Here is a 23201-nt window from a genome sequence, read left to right as displayed (position 1 = left end):
CTACACGCTTGTTTAGCCAAACACAAACCCGTTACATATGGCAGAAATGAAAGATACTTTTTTGCTCTTTTTTTTCCCTTTGCAGTCATGCTGACAGCTGCATACAAATGAATTGTAGCATCTGAGCATTTCCCAATAAAAGACAACCCAAAAGAAATCTACATGCAATACTCCACTTTGGCCTCTATAACATTGTTTACGATAACACACAGCAGCTGCCATGTTGTTCGAGGCATAAACGCCAACACAGTGTGAGCATGAACCGTCTGATCTCATTAGCATGACTGTGCTAAGAACGGCAGATGACATTTAACAGCCCGACACACAAGAAAGTCCATCTGTTAGTCCTTTGTGATGTACAGTATGTTAGTTTGTAAAACGGTTTGAATGCAAGTACAGTTGACGCCAAGCAGCAGATGTCCTCGAACGCAACATGTTTTCAAATCCAACAGTTATTTGTCAACACACGCAAACTCGGGTGCACGTGGCCCGACACTCACCGACGTGTAAAGGTAGCCTTCACTGTTCATAGCCAGGTAGAGTTTGGTCTGCACCCCCTGGATGGCCACCACTCGCAGACCCACCGGAATAAGGTTGAACATGGCTGGAGGGAAACACACAAGAGAAGCAAATGTAGAGGCAATTGTAAAAGGACTTAGTACAGAACCCTGCGGAACACCACCAAAAAATAAAATATGATATGAATAAATAATATCAATAAACCAATGACCGAGTTTATGTATTAATCCAAAAAAAAAAGCTTATGCAAAACTAAAAACGAATTTTGTTGAATATGATCCTCTAGAAAATGGTTCAGGTGTCATTTGATGGGGAAAAACTGGAGAAGAAAAAGTCATTTAAAAGATTTAATAGAATGAGAATCGAGAATAGAGCTCAAACATTAGATTGGAGAATGTTTATTTCAAGACTCGCGACCTTGACATTTGTAAACAATTGGGTTATGGCCAGCAAGTAAACGGAGTATGTCTTTCCCCATAAAAACAACTTTTTTTGTGGTTTAGTAGCGAGTGGGTATCAAACGAATTTCAACAAACATGCAATCACTGCAGTCAATCCATATTTATAATAGCAGTATAAAATCAAATTACACCTCACAGCCCCAAGGCTAACACAAATACAACTATTGCTTACTCGTGCTTTAAAAGGCACCATTAAAGGCTTTAGTACATGTTGCTAGTTTATGACCCTGAATGCAAATGTGGCTACAAAAGCTCAACAGTGTCATGCATGCATGTAATAATCTCTTTTTTTATATATATCTATATAATTGTGTGTAATTAATCTGTTAGCTTTGTTTTGTTAGGTTTTGTGTGCATAGTCACAAAACGATTACCAACTTGCAAACGCATTGTGTGTGAGTTCTGTACGTGTCATCGAGAGCGCAACGCGTGCGGCTGAGAGCAGCAACAGCATCCTCGCCAGTCAATGAGGTACATCTAATTAATATCGGTCGGCCTTGTGTTGTATAAGAGCGTCTGTGCTCCATAAAATGCTGGCAGGGAACCTGCAAGCTGAATAAAGGCAACAAAACACAACCAACAAAGAGTGAATCTTCACTGCTGTGGGTTCTTTTCTGGATACGCTCCCAAACAGTGCTGCTTTCAAAAATGATGATGAGAACAGTCGCATTGTGAGTTGGATTGAGTTTTTCTAAAAAAAAAAAAAAATTATAAAAAAAACAGCAGCAAAGAAAAATGCTAATTTGCAACCAGAACAATATCTTGTGGCTTTAAAATCTGACTTGAATAATTACTATTATTTTTATTTTCAAGTTTAGCATTGAAGTAAACATGCCACAATATACGTGTTCTGTTCCGCTTCTCATATCAGTTGAGCCATAGGTCATGGCGTGTCCTTGCAATGGTGTGTGTCTTTGGATATCTCAGAGCAAAGTGGCCCCTAGAAGCTTTTAGATGGGCCATTACATTCATCCTTATCGCTTGAACGGCGCAGACACCCACAAACTGCAAAGGCTCGTCAACGGTCAACTCTTGGTGGGCCGAGAGGCTCGATAGCCGTCACACGGCCCTTCCACTCTCTCGGCTCCACATGTCTGCACGTCCAGCTGGAATGGAGCATGACACGAAGCCCTGATTGCTCCGGAGGGGCGGCACTGCGACAGTCGCCGACACAGCACAATCGTGAGGAAAAGGGGATAGAGGGCAAACCGGGAAAAGTAACCAGACAAAAGTATTGGGAGACACTTTTCTGAAACAGGAAAAGAATTATAATTTCATTTGATGTCATTTATGTAATTTCGGGTTGGCATCGATCCTTTCAGTAAGTTTCCGTTGGGCGAACTTGTTGCGTAAGAAGTCGACCTTCCCGTAAGAATGGAAGTATGTTGTTCTCCATTTTCTCTTCCTTGATAACATGTCAACATCTCTCAACGAGGAGTCTTTTTATAAATGCCCTCCTCCTCACTGAGGTGACTGCGCTCATGTTGCAACACACGCACGCACACCATCGGTCCTCTTCAGTTCACATGGATTACCAGCCGCTCAATCTCAAGACGGGGGAGCCCAATTAGTTCCTGGCTCCGGGAAAACACCTGAAAACCCTGAAGGAGGGGAGCCGGTGCTGGCCTCTAACTAAACACTGACCTTTGCAGGTGCAGATATTGCTGAGGGGGGTGCTAGAGGACACATAGATAGGTTGATTGCGCAAAAAGTCCATCTCACACTCCGGACTTGAGCAACTTCCGTTCAGTGGAACATTAAACTCATGAAGTACCGATGTAGGTACCAGATCTACTCGGGTGGTCAGCTCAGCTCAGCTCAGCTCAGGGGGGCTTGTGTCTGTTGATGATGTCACGCTAAATTGTTAGAGTCTGTAGCTAATTTTATTCATGATGTTGAGTCTGTGATTATTTATTGGACCAAATATCAGTTGCAATATTTATGTTTGGAAAAAAAATACATTGTTATTGTGATATTGTTATCAATCAAAGGCCCTTGAAGACCCTTGGCAAGGGTTTTCAACTGGTTTTGGCGGAATATTATTTTATTTTGCACCGAAGGAGTATACATCTATACAGGCTATTTATTTGCTTCTTGGGGTCTATTTTGGGAATCTCAGCTACATTTGACACCATTTGGATGGGTAAATGATTCACAAAATTAGCTGGGATAAAAATCAAATCTAAATAATAAATCAATTTTATTTTTTGAAAATGTTAAAATTGTTTTCCATTTCCAATTTCGCGGACCACCTGCAATACTACCACTGGTGGACAATCATTCTCTTTTTGGGCTCCATTATTCTGGAACGGAGTATCTCTATCAAAATCTCGATTTGAGACGTCTTTCTCCTCTCTCACATTTAGAATGCAGCGAGTCCTTCTTCCTGCCTTCCCGGCAGACATGTAGAATTTCACCCTGTCTAATTGCCACTTCTCCAGACGCCTGCCACTCCAAAATAGTTTGTTTGAACTAAATTGATGGGCTATGTTGGAATCTAATTTGCTCCTTCTGACTTTGTTCTAGCGACGGGAAGTGCGCCACGCTAGCGAGGATCAAACCCTTGTTCTTACTTGTATGTGCGTGTGCGTTTGAGTAGGTCCTCTCCCACCATCACAAGACACCAATAGCTCCAAGAGGACTGCGCTCCCCGTCACCATGGAGACAAGCGCACCCAGCACCCAACAACGCTATTTTTGGAGTCCTGCAAAGTCTTCACTCTTCCTCCTTTTTCCAATTCAAGCAGTACTCTTTCATTTGATCCTCACAACTATCGCAAGGTCACTTTTTACAATGCAGGTGTAGTGTAGTATAATTGTATGTCTTTTTTTTTTTCTTTTCATTGGCACTCCCGCTGCTTGCTGTTTAGTAAACGTTGCTGCCATTTCATTTAGGCAGAAGATTGGACAAAGTGTTATTGCAGTGCGGATTGCCGATCTTTTCCTCGGCAATCTCGCACGGCGGCCAAAGTGAATGTATCAGACAGGTTCATTAAACAGTGTGCTGGTGGAAGAGCACAGCTAATTACGAGTGGCCCATTGCTGCTGCATTATGGCCACAGCAGACAAGTGGCTACGCTGTTGCTTTTCCATTGATCTGCTTTTTAATCTGTTTATTGGAAAACAACGAGTAGGTGGGTGGAGAGGCAGTCATCGGGACGTATTGGTTTACACAAGAGTGTGGCACACAAAAGAACTTTCTCACGGCAGTAGAAAACACACAAACAAACACACAAGTTTCAAAGATAAAGAAATAAGAACGTGGAAAATGAAAAATTACATGATGTGAGATCAGGTGAACGGTAAACCCATTGGAGTGACCCACTAACTTGGGTCAATTCGACCCAACTGTTCAAAACAACCCAATTCCTTTGCAAGCAAAAACAACCCAAAGTTGGGTTGACCCAAGTTAGTCGCTCGGTCCAAGTTTGAAAAAGTGTAAAAACTGTTGGGTCAAAAATAACCTTAATGAGACCAAAATGGGACAGATTCCATTTATCAGTTTTTTTATTTAACGCAAACAGTTGGGTCAAATGAATAACCCAAAACAGCAGAAAATGTTGGGCTGTTTCTGGGGTGAGTCATCTGCCCCAACGTTTTAGATTAAATGAATAGCCCCCAAAATTAGTTTAGTCTTTTTTTTGTTTAACTTTTCTTTGAACCCAACTCTTTATGAAATCTGTGTGCCAAGACTGTCAGCTGTAGCATTTCCCAACAAGCTGATGAGGTGAGCTTCCTGTTTAGTCCTCATCAACTGAGCAGCCACCACTGTTTTTGTATTTGTGTTGTTTTCTCACAAATGAAAATGAAAAGTAAATAAAATATAATTTAAGAGACATTTGCATAGCGGGTGTTCCTCGGAGACTTACTGTAGCCGTTGTCTTCCTCCTTGGTTCCATCAATGGTTCCGTCTGCCTGCAGCTGCAGGTGGAAACCTTGTCGACTGTACAGCTTGGTCACGATCCCCTTCAGCTGGGGCTCTGTGGAAGCAATGGAAGATGGGGCTTTAGGTTTGTATCGCCAATTGGCTTTATGTGAGAACACTCTGTTGTGACGACTCTTCATTTTTACCTTCATAGTCACCAAAGCAACAACATTTCATTTGCCAGGGCATGAGTGCTAAAGACAAGAAGCCGCCCGACTGTTTTCCATCAGCATGTTGTCTGATAAGAACCAAATGCTCTCTACGCTTTTGTTAGTGTCCCAAGTGTAGGTGCGGTTAACCAGGCCTTTCATCTTACTGATACTCCCGTTTGACTTTCACTCAAAGCTTTCTTGCCATTCCATCTCGGTGGCGGGTGAAACTGTAAATATTCTATTAGATGCAAATGAAAGAAGTACTCGTGTTGGAGGATGTTCTCAAACAAACTTGGAGTGATTAGTCAGCAATTTGTTGAGTATATTTCAACACAAACTACAAGTAATGCGGCGGTTCAATATTAACATATGTAAAGTGGATCTGCTTCAAGTCTTGTGTGTGGGTTCACCAGTGAAGTGGACCAGAAATGGATTTGGATTCGCTTCCCAGAGCAATGTAAATGCACATGGTCACATTTCTTCTGGTTCTCGTGTTGAGGATTGAGTTCTATGGGATCAGTGTTTGAGGACAGTGCATATAAAAAGTCAACACACCCTTGTTCAAATGCCAGGGTAAAGTGAGATTTCAAAACTTTTTCCATTATTATTGTGACCTGTGACCGACCGGTACAGTGTTTTAAAATCTTTGAGAGGAAGTAAAGTATAAACTGGAGTAATGTGGTTGCACAAGTGTGCACACCCGCTTCGAACTGGCATGTTTCTGAGAATGAACCAGTCACGTTCAAATTGTCAATCTCAAATGCTTCATGTTACACAAGAAAGAAATGAAAGTAAATTAAACTTGAACCGATCTTTGTGAGTAACTTAATTATTTTTAACAGTTATTCTACTTACATTATTATTTATTTTTGCTGATAACTTACATTACTCATCATGAAGGTTACACACTGAATAAGGATTTTCTCAGTAAACTGAGACCAGATTATCTTGATTTTGCTCTACAAAGTATATATAATGTGATGGTGAGCCGAGAGACTTTTATTAAATTAAATTTATATCTTGACCCAATAAAAGTTGGTAAACACCGAGTATGGTGAGTATAAAGCAACTGCAATGTCTTAAATGAGAATCCTCTTGTTTCCAACTAAAGTAAACAATTAAATGTTTTCCAAAATAAAGGCAACAAATTCAGCATCAAGTATATGAGCAGGCTGTATCTAGGGTGATTTTTTTTTTTTTTTTTGATGACGCAGGTTGACTTCTCAGTGGACCCTTAACACCAGGCGGGATTCCTTTGACTCCAGCCCCAACTTTGTCAGATGATTAACAGTTTCACTCACGGATATAAATGAGTCCTATATTTCACATTTCTCCCGATAGTCGAAGAGAATGTTACGCAACAGACCTGGCCGTCTCCTGCGCCTCTTCTTGGATCCGAAGAGTTTGACCCGGGAGAATACATTGAGCCGGCCGGGCTTGTCGCAGCTTCCTTTGCTCTTACTGGGGCTGCTGACGCAGCGGCAGGCGTTGGACTTTTCCCGCTCCCTCGCCTGCCTTTTCTGCCTGATGAGGGAGCTGGCGATGGCTGCCGCCATGGCCACTTTGGCAGCTGGAAGATTGTCTTGAGTCCAAGTCACAAGCTGAGATGGAGGTCCCGCTGCTTGCTAACTAAATCTCAGTGAAGCAGCTTCAGTCAGTCAAATGAAATCCGGATCCCAAGTCGGGAATTGACTTCACCTAGAAGGTGTTCCATCGTGGACCAAGACTTTCTCCCTCCAGCCGCATCATTTTCTCCGCAAATGTTCTCTGAAGCTCTTTTGCATCATCCTGCGGCTGCACACGCTCTCCTTCCCAGCGAGGCTCCACCGTGCCGCCGCACCGGCAAACACCTGTTTGCAACGTGCTTGTCTTCACGAGTTGATGAAGATGAAGATCAAAGCGGGAGCGAGGCTCAACCTATAAGCGACATGGCTTTTTGGTTGCTCTCTCGAAAGGAGGCGAGGCCAAGTAGCAGCGGTGCGCGCCTCATGTTGGAGGCGAAGCGCAGACTGCCGAGCGCTGCCTGAGAGCATCCCACCTCCAACTCGCACAATGAGCAGCAAGAGGGGAGGGGGGGGGGGGGGGGGGGGGGGGGGGGGGGGTATGTGAGAGCACACTCAGATGCAGCCGGCACGTGTGCGAGGAATGATCATGATAAGGCATATCTGATTTGATCCTTTTGGAAATGAGCAGAAAGGTGGCTAGGTAGCATATTGATCAGAAATCCTAAATTATGTGGACTGCATTTATGTTTTTTTTTTGAGAAACAGGGGGGTGGGTGGGGGTGTAATATTTAAAATGTACATGCCTTCTCATAACAGAAGATTCTTGGAACCGCCCCGAGAACTGTCTGTATTCCCACCACGATTGCGCTGGCTCCCGAAGTAGCATGCGCATGTTCGTCTTTGAGAAGTCATGATTAATCTTAAAATAATAAAAATGTATGAAGAAGATCGAACACACACAAAATACTACAAAATATTGACAGTTTTCTTTTCAAAATAAGTGTGGAGTAAAACTATACGTTCCCTTTTCAAATTTGATCATTCAAATGTGTTAATTGATTGAAGACATGCTATTAGTACGGTTTGAAAACATCCACAGTTACTAAGTTGAGGCACACTGTGATGTTGGATTCACTCATTTTTCTTCATCACGTAGTTTTATGATTTTTTTTATTTATGTAAACCATTAGATCATTTATTATATGTAAGTAGCTGTATTGTCTACTTTAAAACATATCTGGAATCAGATGATTTTATCTCAGAGAATCTGTGCTAACCACTACGTCACAATGTTGCCCATGTATTAAGAAAAAACATACAAAATTCGAAAATTGTAACCAATGACCATTCTCATCAAATATCACTAGCCACTGAAAAATGTTACGTGCAAATTGTGGTAGTTTTGTTCCTTGAAATAAAGAATAATCATTCTGAAAATGATTACAAAGTGATTCTACCGCACTCACTCGCTGAGACTGACACTCAGAGCTTGACTAACTGACGGATGGCTCCCTCTGGTGTCCATAGGTAGAACTGGAGTAATTGACCCTCCACACCCCGACTACCAGCAATAGGCAAAAAGGGTTCCATTTCAATTTCCAAGCATAGGGGTTGTCTTAATGTGTTAAAATTACTAAAATGACTGAACCGATTTGAACCCTAATCCATGATCAAGCGATCCACTCACTGAGAAATCCAGCCAGCATTCCAAAAACGTTTGGGATATATATTCATCAAATAAATATCAAATAACACAATTTTAGGCGAAGGATTTTGGGTCAAGTGAGGAATTTGGGCTAAACAAGGTTATTGTGTAAAAACAATTTGGAGGTTGTTTTTTTTTTTTGTACAAAATGACCTTTGGGGTTGCTTGATGCAAAATTTGGGTCAAATTCTTGATTCCTTCTTGACCCAAACCGGTTTCTTTTTTTTTTTTTGACCAACTGTTTTTTTGCGTGTATAACATGTCCTGCAAACTTTGTCTTTATTTTACTCCAACTTGACTACACAGCAAAAGTGTCAAAAATGGCGACCAGCTTCAGGCCATCCAAATCCAATCTTCAGCTTATTTTGATGCGTCAACATTAACCCAATCTGCTCAAAATCTACAGCAACCCAGCAAGTGGGTTAGGAAACAAGCATGAACATTTTCTGTACTATTTCTGGGCAATTACCACTCACATTCGTAACTAAGAACAATTAAGAGTCGGACCCAACATTCAAATTTTTGCTAGGTTTAAGGAGGCCAAAGTATCCGGAGAAACCCCATTCTAAAATGTAAACCCACACAGTGAGGTCAAAGTCGAGATTCAAATCCTCAAGTTGAAAACCACTAAATTCACCATGCTGCCTAAATCGCAGTGTCTCATAAAGCAACCAATATTTGATTCATTTCACAGAGGTTTATTTATGCTCAATCTGTAAAAATTAAGAGCCAAGTATACCTTAAAAGCAGCATTGACCTAGAAAAGCAACGCACGTTGGGCGTGAAACACAATAAACGTAAACACAAAGTTTAACCAGCCACAATGAGCCATAGATTCTCAGTTCAGCACCAAGGACAGCGCACACACATTTCGAAAGACACTCCGATTTGCAGCGCTAAAAATACAACACTAAAAAACATAATCAAGGATGCTAAAAATATACACCCCGCAGCCTACCTGAGACTGTTTTTCTTAAAGGGAAACTCATGGTCTGAAGATTTGTGGCGGATTGCAGTCGGCAGGCGTCGGGCGGAATGGAGCAGTAAAGTTGGAGCGGGCAGCCGACAACAACTATCAGAAGATGCGCGTGAGAAAGGAGCGAGCGTCGGTCGAGGCGTGGCCACCGACAGGAAGATCATTAAGCGACATTAGGACTTAAAGGCTCATTAAACATTCATTTGGAGGGCTGATGCGGGCGTGTGTGCGCGGGCACGGGCGGGGTGTTCAGGTTGAGAGTGAAAGTGGTCGAAAAATGGACACTTTTTGTCACGCGGGGGAGCAGACAAGACTTTGCTCTCACGTTACACAGACACTGTAAAGTGATCCGATAATGCGCCGACTAAACCGGTTATTGTGGGCCTTTCCACTCTGGACCGAACAAATATCGACGCAATCGAGTGAGACAACAATAGGGCGGCGTGTACCTTCCTCAAAGAGCGTTTACAAGGACATTTATCTCCTCTGGCAAAGCTGCAATGAGGACCTAACAAAACGCAGCCTGCTTCTGTAAACTTTGACAAATTGATGACAAGCAACTATTACACTCCAATCCATCATGTGCCGTACTGGCTTTATTGCATCCCATAAAAGTACTTATTGGTAGTTATAATCGTCACTGTGATGTTTTCTATTTATAGACTTATAAAGGTGACAAGAACTTTTAAATCTTCAGATTTTTTTTTTTAAGCTTCATGCGCATTGGGTTGGGGATTTGACCTAGTAATTCACGATTTTGATCCAACACGGGGTCTGAAAATATGCAGAGGTTGACTGTATTTTGGTTATCTCTGTCTGTGTTGCAGTTTGTCATGTTTTTGCTTTGCCAATCTCCCAGGCGAGTGGGGATGGGCGGGGCTTCCTTGCATACACTAGCTGACAATAACAACCAGCTCGGTTCACTATAGCGCCGGAGAAACTGAAGGATGATGCCAGATTATTGCATTACTTGACACCATTTGTCATTTCTTGCTTCTTATGCTTAGTTATGTTTGCGTCTGGCTTGGTTACAAGCTGTGCTTTAATGTGGGTTTAGTTACTTTCTATCTTTCTGTTGTTGCCACCTTTTAGTTTAGTTTTGTACTGTTACACCTATTTGGGTTCGGGTTTGTTTGGGGAACAGGCATTTATTACTTATTAAATGGGTTTCTCAATTTGTTTTGATATGTGAGGTTTTATGCTTGCATTTATGTTATTTTGCTTTATTTATGCTCTCCTGTTCTGTCAAAGCGCTTCATGATCATGTATTTAAGGTGGTACATTATTATTATTATTATTATACTTCTCGCCGAGCCATTTACCACTGCGAATAGATTGATCGGCACCGACAGTTATTACAGCTTAACCCTTGTGACCACTAGATGGCAGAAGACAACTGTTTACCGAGAGTTCATCTTGCAGCGAGCACACTGGCCACTTTAGGTTGTTCTCTTTCCTTTTTTTTATTAAATTTTAACAGGACTTATTCTCATTCGGGAGACGTTGTGAATGTGACATTGGTACACCAAAGACTGGTCGCCACTCAGGGCACACTTGAGATTCACACCGATGGACGAAAGCATTCAATGAAGCTGTCGTGCTGGATTACGGCAATGAAGTGAACTTTACGACTAATTAATTGCAAGCAGACATCAGGCCAAAATCTATCCCTGAACGGGAGAGGGAAAGAAATTCTACTGCCAAAGAAACGAGACTGTTTCCGCTATTATTTGCTCTGCGTGTTTTTCAACCCATCAAAACACCGAAAGCTTTGCCTTCTCTCATTCTTGCTGCAAGCTCTGTTTTGAAATAAAATATGCCAAGCTATATTTGTCTCGTTTGAATTCTCTACTACAAACACCCAGACCGACGCGTCTTCATCTGCAGGTTGTCTGCCATCAAATAAATAAATACAAAACATGGGCTCAGCTGTCACATAAAGTCAAACGATCAAGCCTGAAAACTATTCATTTAAATGCAAATAACATTAGAACAGAGACAGTCAGGAAGGAGTGATGACCACTCAGTGACATTTCTGGAAGACTTCAAGTCATCATTTCAATCAATGAGATCACAGACTGCTCTGTGTTTGCGTAAATTCCTAAGAATTACGGTCCATCTGCTGTAAGAGTCTGGACTTAACTTAAACTACAACATTCCTCACTTCTACATACAGTAGTGATTTAACACCAAGATGCCACAATATGGCAGCAAAGCACTACTTTTATCTAAACAACACTCCCCAACTCGCCTCAACGTGGTTCTTTGGGACAAAGATACCACAAGATGGCATCAAATCATACCTTTTGTCCAGATGATGCTTCTGCACTTGATTCAACATAGTACCAATATGGTACAAGATCACAGCAAAGTGCTACTTTTGTCTAAAGGAAGCTCCTCAATTGACCATAACACGGACCCTTTGTTCCACAATGGTGCCTTGTCCTTCTTGAGTGTTTCCAAATTATTGTGGCATTTAAATTTCAACTGAAATATTAATTGTACAATGCTGCTTTTTTTTCATGAATCCAAAATAAGTTTGTTTTTTTTGCTTTCATTTTGCGGGTCATTTTATTGCTGTATTTTAAAATGTTCCTGATTTTATGCTGGGACTCATCCCGATTTTAATCTTGCAATTTTATTTTTTGCTTTCTGGCACTACAGATTAGCCTTGGTTATGAATGGTGCTCCAAAGATAAAGCTGCCTTGCCTTAAATATTCACCTTCGTTGGCCTCCGATGTCAAACCTACATTCCAAGTCAACCTAACGTGAAGGACAACACACCGGCTCCAAGCACGCTTTAGACTAAGGTTCCGCTTCCGTGTGCTTACAGGTGCAAGACAAGACGCTGCACCGCTGTGCACTACCGCGTGATACGCGTTACCATGGAGACTGCACATGCATAAGAGGGTGTGTGAGACATGGGCGGAGGGGCGAGGCAACATAACGTTGGAAGGATGGTGGTTGGGTATTACCATGGAGAGCACCAGTCACTTAAGGTTCCACTGGAGGAGACGGGTGGCGGGGACTGTTATACACACTCAAGCTGACTGGGAGGTTCCTAGTAATCATGTCAACGCATGACCCGAAAACACACAAGAGCAGCAAGGTTACATCAAAAAAGCAGTAACTGCGTTTTGTATATCAAACACATGAGTCATTTTATGCCCATCTCTTCTGCATATATTTTGCTAGCGCCACTGAAGAAAAAAAAAAAAAAAAAACTCAAAATTAACATGAACTAAGATTTATGTATACATAGTGAATTTATTCACTTTAACGGACCATATCTCCTTCATTATTCAGTGGTTTTGTGCCACGGGGCAAAGCCATGTCTAATGCGAAAAATATTGCTTTGGCACCATCTTCTGGCAACAAGCATCCATGTTGAAGTTTGGGGAGGAGCATCGTTTTGTCAAGCCAGAGCTTTGTCTAACTAAAAAAGTGCTTTGCTGCCCTTTTGTGGCATTTAAAAGGGTGTGCTTCAATTAGACAGACAGACAGCTACACTGCAGCTAATTAGGGTCCGACAGAATTCATGGCATCCGTCACGTAACTTCTAAACTTTAGTTCAGCGCTGACTTCAAAGTGCTCATGATCAGGACCGCTTGCTTTTTTTCCCCTCCGGCACAAAAACAACCAAAATATTTTTCACAGATCATCAATGGAGGCTAAATATGGCAGCGAGACAAAGAGCTGGCTGGAGCGGTTTCAGGATGCATGGCCGCTGCCAGACATTTGTTTTCAGCGAGTTTGCCTCATCATCGCACAAATTGTGGACGAGGTATGAAATAAATAGTAGTCTGGACCTTTACTGACCACAAGCAAGGCAAACACAATCACATCTAACACTATCCACATGAACGAGATATATGACATTGTTCATGCGTGTGGCAATTTGCTGACCTTGCATTTATGGACAGAGATATACTTTATTAATCCCATGAGCGAAATTAAGGGATTGACGCAATAGGTAATGGGTGCCCGGAGGTTTTGTGGGTGACTGACTGATAGTTTCTGCTGGCATGCTCCCAGTACAATTGCATGTAGAGAGACAGATGAATTAAAGCATGCACACACACGCGCGCGCACACACACACACAGCTAAAATAGTTGTGATATAAAATAGTAAATTCGCTTACCTAGCAATAGACTGCATACACGTAAGCTACACTGAGGGATGGATCCATAAAATGTTTGTACACATGCAGGCAATTGGACAACAGGCACAATCGAAACACACACAGTCTACCTTCCAAAAAGAACACACGTCTCTAAATGAGTGTTGTCAGAAGCGTGTCCAGTCTGGCTCTTGCCAGCAACACAACAGGAGCTAGCTGGAGGAGGGACATCAATAGCAGGAGATGGTCACTTGCCAAAAAGTGAGCAATAATAAGTGTGAATTATAGCTGGTGAGTCAAATGAGGGCCTTTGGCAAAGCCGGGCGGATTTTTTAAGATAGTTGAAAAGATAGTTGAAATAGCCCAGTCACTTTTATTCCCTTTTTCTTCTTCCATTAATTGCTAAGAAACGGGCTCTCGGCTCGGCACAGTGAACGGGACAAAACGATAAAATGAAGGAATCTCAGGGGGCTGCTGTCAAAGAGGCTTGTATTAATAAAACGGTGCTAATTTTACCTCAGTAATGGCCCAAAAATACAGCGAGTGAGATGATGCTGACCTATATGTGTTCCACTATTGTGCTACATCACAGAGAAGATAAAAGATATCATCTCAGACGCAAACCTGGTGTAAATGTTCTACTTAGGGCTCAATACACCAAGGGATGGTGTTCGTAGACTATTTTAGAGAACTTTTTAAACTCGATCAAGCTTTTTTCAGCAAATCATACCTGACACGTCCCACATAGGAACATGATAAAAATATATATATTGCACGAAAAGACAGAGTCGTGCCTTCGTTCAGTGACCAAATGACTTGTACTTCTCAAATCATCTTTCCCAATTTGAATGAATGGAAACATCCTTAAACTGTTCCAGCCTCGACCCTCCCCCCAAAAAATTTAAAGCTGTTTTTTAAATAAAAGTGTAGCACACTGTTAAAACATATAGTGACAGTTAAATAATCGTGCGTCGATAATAATTCATTGCTGCTCCTTCTGGTGTGCGTGACTTGGCTTAATTTTTTTATTTATAAATAATGCAAACTTGGCAGTGATGTTCACAACTTTTCTCAGTGGATTGTCTCACTGAGAAGATGTTTATTTTCACTTCACGAGGACTTTGAATGCTGAGTTTAATGAAAAAATGTTCACCCCGGTCATCAACAGCAAATCTTCATAAAAAGTGTGGGAACATGACCCATATGCTTATTAACAGCATATCCTCTACGTAATACAATTAATATGAAGTTCAGCACATAAAAGAATCAACTTTTCAGTGGCACCTTCTGGTGATATTATCATCCCGCCATGCTTGCTGATGACGTCAGCCTGGAGAGCAATCAATAGAAGCGTAATGGTGATGGATGGCGCGAGATGAGTGTTTGGGAGGAGCAGTGCAGCACTGATAGAGAACCATCCAGAGCGGAGGAATAAAAAGTAGGGCAAAACGCAGCAGTGAGGCAAAAGTGGGTCTCTGTCTGCACATGGTGTGAAACGCCGCTAAAAAACACAGTCAGGCCTCAGATTGGCGATATTGCAACTCGGGCTTAAATCCCAACACATTGTTCCAATCTAATCCCTTTGTCTACGTTACACGGCGATGGGATCTTAACAAGCCGCCTGCAGCGAGATGCTGGAAAAACAGGTCATTTTGAGGCCAACTGTTCCGTACTCAAACGGTACCAGTGCAAGACCAGGCGCAAACTGGATGTGATATTGTTCGACACGTTGCGAGGACCTGCGTGCAAGCAGAAAGAGCGAGAGGCCGCTGCGGATGGTGACATCAGTAATCCGTTGACGCTCTCACGCAGCATCTTAATCGACTGCGTCAACGGTTAAATAGGAACAAACCCTGTTTAATGCTTCCTTCGGTCCCGCTCTGCTAATGTTGTCATCAAATAGCGAGAAAGACAAGCCAAATGATCCGATGGTCCAAGAGTGCGTTATTACTATTTAGTTTGTTTCTCAACGTGTTAGTGTGTGTTGTATTTTGCCTCATTCACAAGTCTCTTTTTTTTCCCATCTTCACATCTGCTACTCAGCTAACCCTAAACCACTCAGTGCAATCCTCGCTTTGTCTTTCGCTCACGCTGGTGTCCATTTGCACTAATGGGAGAGTCCAACCCGCCCCATCAGAAAACACCACTTTATTTTGCCACGAGCAGCAATTCTGAAAACCTAGTCAAGAACACAGAGCAGAAAGCACTTTTGGAAAATTTAAGGGGGGTTGCAAAATCCAAGGAATTTTAATGGCTGTCAATTATATGCTGATTTTTGTGATTTGCAGGCCGGTCGCTGTCCCCTGCAGATAGCAAATTTCCTCTGTATAGATCTAACTTGTTATAACATCATTCACCACTAGATGGCAGACATGGTTAATTGCTTTTGCAATTACTATACTGCCCTATACTACAATGTGAACGTACAATATGATGGATTTGGTCCATATTTGAAATGCGATGTTTGTCATGCAGCTGGTTAGGACGTATATGTGGGGCCCCCAGTAACACTGACAAAAACTGGTGCCCGCCCCCCTCATTCCTGAACCAATCTTCTTGCGCTGCGTGCAGAGGTCTCCGTGGCAATGGCACAGATACTACAGTATTCTCTTTAGTACCATTCAGTCTAGCGTAATTATTAAGGCTGTTATTTTAGTCGACGTGTTGTTGCCTTACAAGAAGAAAGCTCCGCGAGCACAATGTAGGATTACAATCAAATACGTGTCCTCCGCTGGGGCCTTCATAACAGTAGGCTCCATATCTTTGTTTGACCAGAGGGGGAGTAATTACACGATGTCGCCTGTTCCCTCCGGGCCCCTCCCATCTAAAGCCAGCTCCGTAAATTGTTCGGGGTAACGATCTGCGGGTAAAGAGAGTTGCTGCCGTGTATATTTACAAAGTCACGGTACCTCGTAAGGCAGGGACGTCAAACTCATTTTTATCGTGGGCTGCATCGTAGTCATAGCTGTGAGGGCCATTATGACAGACTAGTAAAAACTGTTCAAATATTTTCAAAATATGAATGCACAACTTGTATTTGCGGGCCACATAAAATGATGCGGCGGGCCGTATCTGACCCCCGCGCCTTGTGTTTGACACCTATGTCATAGGGTAAGAAAACGGGGAAGTTCCTGGATCTCCAGGCTTGACCTGCGATCTGCACCGTCATCGTGCTGGGTCAAAGAGATTAGGACGTAATCAGCAACACGCTGGCATTCAAGAGCAGATTAGAGATGGTGGCTTTGTGATAATAATGATGATGAGGAAGAGGAGGATGATGAGGATGATTTGCATGCGAACATCGGCACGCCCACTTGGCACATTACATCACATTCCTCGCAAACACGCAACTGAAGCCCACCGGATCACACGTGTCCATGCACGCCCGGAGCCTTTTTGGTGGCATTTCCATGATTACACTGAAGAGCCTCTGTTTCTCATCAAAACCCGCATGTTGCCCTTTTCCCTTCACATTATTAGCACATGACAGAATCCTACGCTAAGAGTTTATATTAATTTTCCTGTCGGAAAATATGTGTGCAAACACAAGCAAAAAAAGTGCGAGTTTTAAAAAACAGTTTACGTCGGTCGATATGACAGGCTGTGATTAGATGTGTGATTAAAGTGGTCCAACTTTAGTCATTTTTAAGTTAGGGGCCGAAATGAATCGAGACACACACAAGGTTTTAATTTAGAACCACACAGGGCACTCAGTTATTGCACTCAGTATTTTTTCTTGATTTATCAGTGTAACACTGGCCCAATTCCAATTTCCAAGATGGCAGAAAAAAAATCCCAGAGAGGGACAGAGATGAACAGAAAACTCATAAATTAAATATTATTAAATATATATTTAATATATTGAATATTAGCTTGGGTGCAATGTCATCTACATGTCACTATAAGTGGATTTTTAATCACCTTTTGCGAAATATTGATTTGACAAATGTTTGGATTTAGACCACTATTGCATTCAATTTTTTCATTGGTATCTCAGCTATCTTTCTAGCGAATACAGTCAAAACACTATTAGCATTTGTTTTTCTTTCATGCAAACGTGATGATACCCAAACCAGGGTTGAATCTATAAAATCAATCGACTGCGAAATAACAACAAAAAACATCGGTAGGCATATCTCACTGACACAAATATATGGGCACCTCTAAAGTCAAACAATCTGGATCTGGGATTTAGAATACTTATTTGCAGTTTAGCATTTAGCTCTAGCTCGATCGTTTACCTGCCGGTTGAAGCCAAGCTGTGTCAGGGTTTCTATGTTCTGGACCTGCATTTGACCCCTCTGACAATTTTAAATGATTAGCTTGTCAACTTTACCCAACAAAAGCGGCAGAACATTCCGCTGGGACTTGGCGTCACGGGTGAAGGGCACGTCACGCGACCCAAATGAGTAACTCGCATCGGGGCTCATTTGCCAAACACCTGCGGAGGCAAATAACGTAGCGCTGCGGGCCCGGGTGAAGCTCGCCGCATGCGACACGCAGCTGGTTGGCAGACTTGCCACTTGAAGAATGAGCCTTTCATTAACACTATGCAGTATTTATATCTAACCTCTCCATTGTCTTGGCGCAGGCATTTAAAATGACCTTGATCACAGCGGGCTCTTAATGATGCTGTGAAAGGGAATGAATATTTGACAAGACCACTCCACGTGAGCTTTGTTGGAGTATTTTCACTCGTAAAGTTATCGAAGCGGCTAATTTACAGGACACATCTTTGTACATCATCTTAATGGTATCATAAATCGCTTGTATGCTTCTGTTATTCCCTACGAAGCTACAAGAGTATAGAAGGGAAAATAGATTCTCCCACAGATCACTTGAGTCGACAGAATTGGCAAAAGCAAGCGTGGAACACCCTGGATACGCTCCAGACAATTAAGCACCATTATCAAGCAAGTAAACAAACAATCAGTGTCAAGGCCAGCACGTTAAAAGGAAATGGGCCGAAGTTGCAGGCAGATCGCTATGGACTGATGAACCCAACATTAAGACTCGCTAGCCAAATTCAAATGAGGCCCATTACAAAAGCTGAGATATCAATGGTCAAAATGATATCATTGGTGACTTGTAATACAACTTCAAATATGAATTGGAACTTTGTATATTTCTCCTTGAGTCTGTAAATAAAGCAGAGTCGTTTTTTTCAAGGATGTGATCAAATTTTCCATTTTTACTGGCTTTTTTAAATACATTGTTTTAGATCAGGGGTGTGAAACTCCTTTTTTTCGCGGGCCGCATTGTAGTCATAGCTTCTTTCGGAGGGCCATTATGACTGTCAACCCAAATAAATGTATGAGCACCTCATATTATATACAGTAAAAGCTACAAAACAAACTGACAAATAACTCGTTTTCAAATAAGACGAGTAAAAACTGGTCAAATATTTTAAAAAAAAAGATATTAAAAGTGAAGACAATTTGCAATTCTAGTAATGTCACACGAATATGATGCACAATTTGTCTTCGCAGAAAGATGATGTGGTGTGCCGTATCTGGCCCCCGGGCCTTGACTTTGACACCTGTGTCTTAGATTATTTGGAACAAGACGTCTGAATTTTTAATGTTTAAAAACGTAGGTAACCTTCAACATGAGGAAAAAGGCCCGAGTAAGCTTTGAGATGGTCCCCTAAAAAGGTCAGAGTAGCGCTGCCAGACTGCAGATGTGACATTGACACTTTTCTGCCAAGCTAGCCGAGCTTCTCCAGGCACCAAATCACATTAACGCGCACATTATTTATTCATCAATACGTAGACTTTGACAAACAAGAGTCGGCGCTGAGAGACAAAGGTCAACGGAAAAACGAAGCAAGTTATTATGCGCCTGTGCTAAGTTCCGAGGCCCGCGGTTGCCATGCGGGACCGGATCCGACAGTCCTGCAGCAGCCGTGGGAAATGAATAGAGATGGGCCTCACTTGCGGCGTACGACTGCTTACATTGTCGCGGCTGAGTGAGCAGCCAATGAGCTAGTTTTCTCGGTACGGATGAGACTAATTGCTGTGGACTGTGAACTGAATACGAAGCAGAGCAGATGCTTAACTACATTCGGCCTTTGGGAAAATAACTTATAGCTTTGATTTAGATTAACAAAATAATAATAATAAAAAGTTTAGCACTCACTTGAGTCACTTGATTTAATATTATAAGATTTTGACGATTATGTAACAATTGCTATATTGGAAGAATACTGGCAAGGATAAGTCAGGGAGAAAAACTTCAAACTTCACTTCAAAACTGGTTTCTTTTTTTTTTTTTATTCAGAATGTGAACCATGATGAAACAATCACCGATGACGTTATATGGTCTGCCATGTGTCTGTACCGTGCACATCAAACAATCACAAAGACAGAGCAAAACGCCAGCCAAATTTTAAATTACAATTGAATTTTCAATTTGGCAAATGTGTTGTTTAGCTAAAGAAATTAGGGGGGAGGGGTAAAGATCAAGAATATATATATATTTTTTTTCAAACATAAGCTATAGCTTACACAAATACCAATAGGTGAATTTGGGAATCGATAGGGCTTCACTCTGAATGTTAACAAAAGCTTGCGAAAAGTAATGGAGTTCCACAGGGCTGTGTACTCGGACCAATGAGGATTGAGTTGTTAATCAAAGTGGCAAAAGATTAGGGCTACTAAGTACAGCCATGGTTGGAGATCACCATTTAAAACGAATGACCTTATAGAATGAGCATGGCAGGCTTGTTCCTAGCTTGCAGTGTTTGACGGCGGGAACTACTCATCCCATATGCTTCCGTGTTTACACGTCAATGTGGATATTTGTCGAACTATAAATCACAGAGCTTGCACATTGAAACACAGTCTCTCAGTCTCCTGCATTATGAATGCGCTATTTACACAAATCTGCCCCCTCAGGCGTGCTGTTTTGTTTCAGATGTGGAGAGACGGCGCATCGTAAAAGAGTGACACGCACCGATTCTCGAAGAAAGCTGACGAATCCAGAGGTGGTGAAGATAAAATTCAAGAGAATGATGCAGAGCTGATTGATCGCAGGGGAGTCTGGTTGACTCTCAGATTTGTGTCCCTGCATTTCTTTGCAGCTTCGATGCTGCTGTGACTCATCTATGGCGCCACAGGTTCAAACCTGATTCACTCATTTGGGCACCATAATGGAGGCACAGAGTCGAGCAACCGTATTAGCTCTTGGATCCAATTGCCTCCTGCAGGGAAACTTGATTACGCAAACTCCAAAACAGTACAGCCTGTATCTGTTTTTTCCGATGATATAGTTTCACGTATGACTTGATTTTTGCCACAGTCACTTACTTGAAACTTAAAAGTTCAGCTTTTCAGTATGTCTGCAGTTACATCTCCAAAACACTAGTTAGCAGCGTGATTTTACCAAAATCAGTAAATTATAGCAAGTGTGACAATTCATTGACAAGGAACTTCCATCTGAACGGGCATATAAAAGGACGGGTGGAATTTGAAAGTGAAAATGGAACAATGGAGTGAGCAAACTAACGTATAGATTTTGGGAACAACACACTAAAAGCGTTAATATAAACAAATGGGTTAAATGCATCTTAAAGGGTATATTTGATGATTGACATGGATACGGAACATCTAGATAAACATTATGGCAGAAGCCCTTTACTTCCTGATCGTAAAACAGCCACACGTTGGTATCTGTGACTGGTATCGGCTGCCATTGCAACAACCCGCTACGTTGAAATATTATCCCGATACATCTATCGGTATTTGCCCACCCATGCTCCAAAACATCATTTTCACACCAAACCACATTTTGTTTTGCCCCCATCTGTTTTCACTTAAAAATGGTGTCCCCCTGCAGGCTCTCTGCAAGGAATCATCAGCTAAACATTGACATACACGCATATTTGAAAACAAACACACTAGGAAGAGGACAGCAGTTTCTCTCTACAAAATGGGGCAGGAATTAGAGTCTGGAGGAGAGTGAGCTATCAGTTCACACAGAATACGAGAGAGAGGTTGGTGGTGGGAAGAGGGGGAGGGGGCAGGACGGATACGGGCGAGGGGGGGGAGCATCAGCAAATTAAAACAAGGAGGGGGTGCGAACAAACCTTCGGGCTCAGCGTTCTCTTTGTGGACGGCTTGCTTCAGCGGGCAGCAGAAGATTTCGTGACACTTAGCACGAAACGGGGACCCTTTACTCCTTATATCCGCAGAGTGGATGGAGTCCTGCCGTAACATAATGTACTCCTGGGTACCTGGGGCGGCATCATCCTGGACTGCGGCGGTGCCATAACAGAATGAACTGAAGTTAGAAAACTCACCACACACATAGAAAGAAAAACAAAACAACAACAACGGAAAATGTACTGGAAAAAAAAACAAAGGCTAAGAAAGAGTTCAACCAATGCAGTTTTAAATAAAGCAATGCAGGGGTTATTCATCGATCCCAGCTTGCCTTCATTTTAATATTTGAGCAGATCTTTCAAGGACTACAGGTGGCCAGCCATTGGTTCCCTGGCAGCGAACCTATAAATTGAAACCTGCTCATTAGCAGGTACCTTTGTTGATGGGCACGTTTTTATTTCATTTCCACAGGCTTGGGCACCACTTTTAGTTTGCTGCACGGACCCACTGCCTGTTGATTTTAGCAAAGCATCCTTGCTAATGCTAATGGAAAAACGCATGATCGCTAATGCTTCAAATTTAGGATGTCTCTTTTTTAACTACTTGAGTTGTGTTAATGCTAAATGTATTGGCACTTCCTAAGGGATGTTTAGTCAGATATGGGCATTTCCAACTTCACCTGTATACATCAATAATATATATTGTTTACATCAAAATCTAATTTTGACCAATTGAAACCAATTAAAAAAAATACTTTTTTATATAGTGGATTGAATCTTACAAGAAGTGGAATCTCCCCTGCAGCAGTATTCAAAATGTCACACTGAGAATACATTACACAATAATTTTGAGAGTTGTTTAACAACCCAACTGGAATTTGAAAGGTTTAAAATAAACTAGTAATAGATACTTTATATTGGTGATAAAACTTGTTAGTTAAGAACTTTAGGCAGTAAAATAATCTAAAATGTCCGGACGTGGAACCTAGAAGGATAGTAAATTCAATCAAGGCCTGACAGTTTATAAAAATAAAAAATAAAATAAAAAAAATCACATCTAAAATGAAGGGACATAAACAGCAAAATATCGTACTTGAATGTTCATGTTACGGCAGGCATTGAAAACAGGGCTGCAGCAAAAGTTGCAACAAGCTGCAAGGCAAGCGTGCAAACTGCAAGGTCAAGTCATTAGTAAGTCGCTAGTTCTCCCCACTTGGACTTCCACACGCATCCAATTCGCAAGCAGGCAGGCAGGTGCGAAAGCATGCACGGGACCCCCAGGTCACACCAGGCAACGATGTCATGCTCACCCCGAGTGATGCTAAGCTCTTATTGTACACGCAACATATATGAACCTATGTGTCTAATCCTCTCCAGGGATGCTGTGAAAAGCCCTGCGTGCTTGTGTGTGTGCGTGTGTTACATCTGTCCTCTTGTAGGCACAGGCCCAGCTTGGCGCCAATCACTGACCCATTTTTGAGCTGTTGGTGGATTAGCAACTAACAAAATCAGGGCAAATAAATGTGGTCTTCTCTTTCTCTAATGGGTTTAAGTGGGCCTCCCTCTGAATGGAAATGACCACTGAGCAACTAAAGAGTCGCCATAACCAACAACAATGCCACATTTCACCTCCATTTACAACACGTATGAATAATGCATATATTTTCATACTTGGGAGAGAAAGACTGAAAGAGTGAGTGCCTTGTGATACAAGTTACGTTTTTTTTTCTCCCCCC

At 42.0% G+C, this 23201-nt stretch overlaps 1 protein-coding gene across 7 annotated transcripts in view; it reads right to left on the bottom strand.

The window, feature by feature from the left end:
• fgf13a (fibroblast growth factor 13a) overlaps positions 1–23201 on the bottom strand; it is a 59329-nt gene that overhangs the window by 8437 nt on the left and 27691 nt on the right. For 3 of the 7 annotated variants that reach the window (XM_037261537.1, XM_037261535.1, XM_037261539.1), the window contains 3 exons: positions 21451–21618; positions 4849–4959; positions 501–604 (listed from right to left, as the gene is read on the bottom strand). In XM_037261537.1, the coding sequence (XP_037117432.1) occupies positions 501–604; positions 4849–4959; positions 21451–21618 (383 nt within the window). Of the gene's footprint in view, positions 1–500; positions 605–4848; positions 4960–6422; positions 7103–9224; positions 9352–21450; positions 21619–23201 lie in introns of those variants that run through there. The other 4 variants (XM_037261540.1, XM_037261542.1, XM_037261541.1 and 1 more) reach the window with 3 other exon arrangements.

The sequence above is a fragment of the Syngnathus acus genome, chromosome 10, assembly GCF_901709675.1.
Source record: "Syngnathus acus chromosome 10, fSynAcu1.2, whole genome shotgun sequence".
Lineage (NCBI taxonomy): Eukaryota > Metazoa > Chordata > Actinopteri > Syngnathiformes > Syngnathidae > Syngnathus > Syngnathus acus.
Note: the sequence above shows the minus strand (reverse complement) of the source record. Positions and strands in the feature narration are given on the sequence as shown.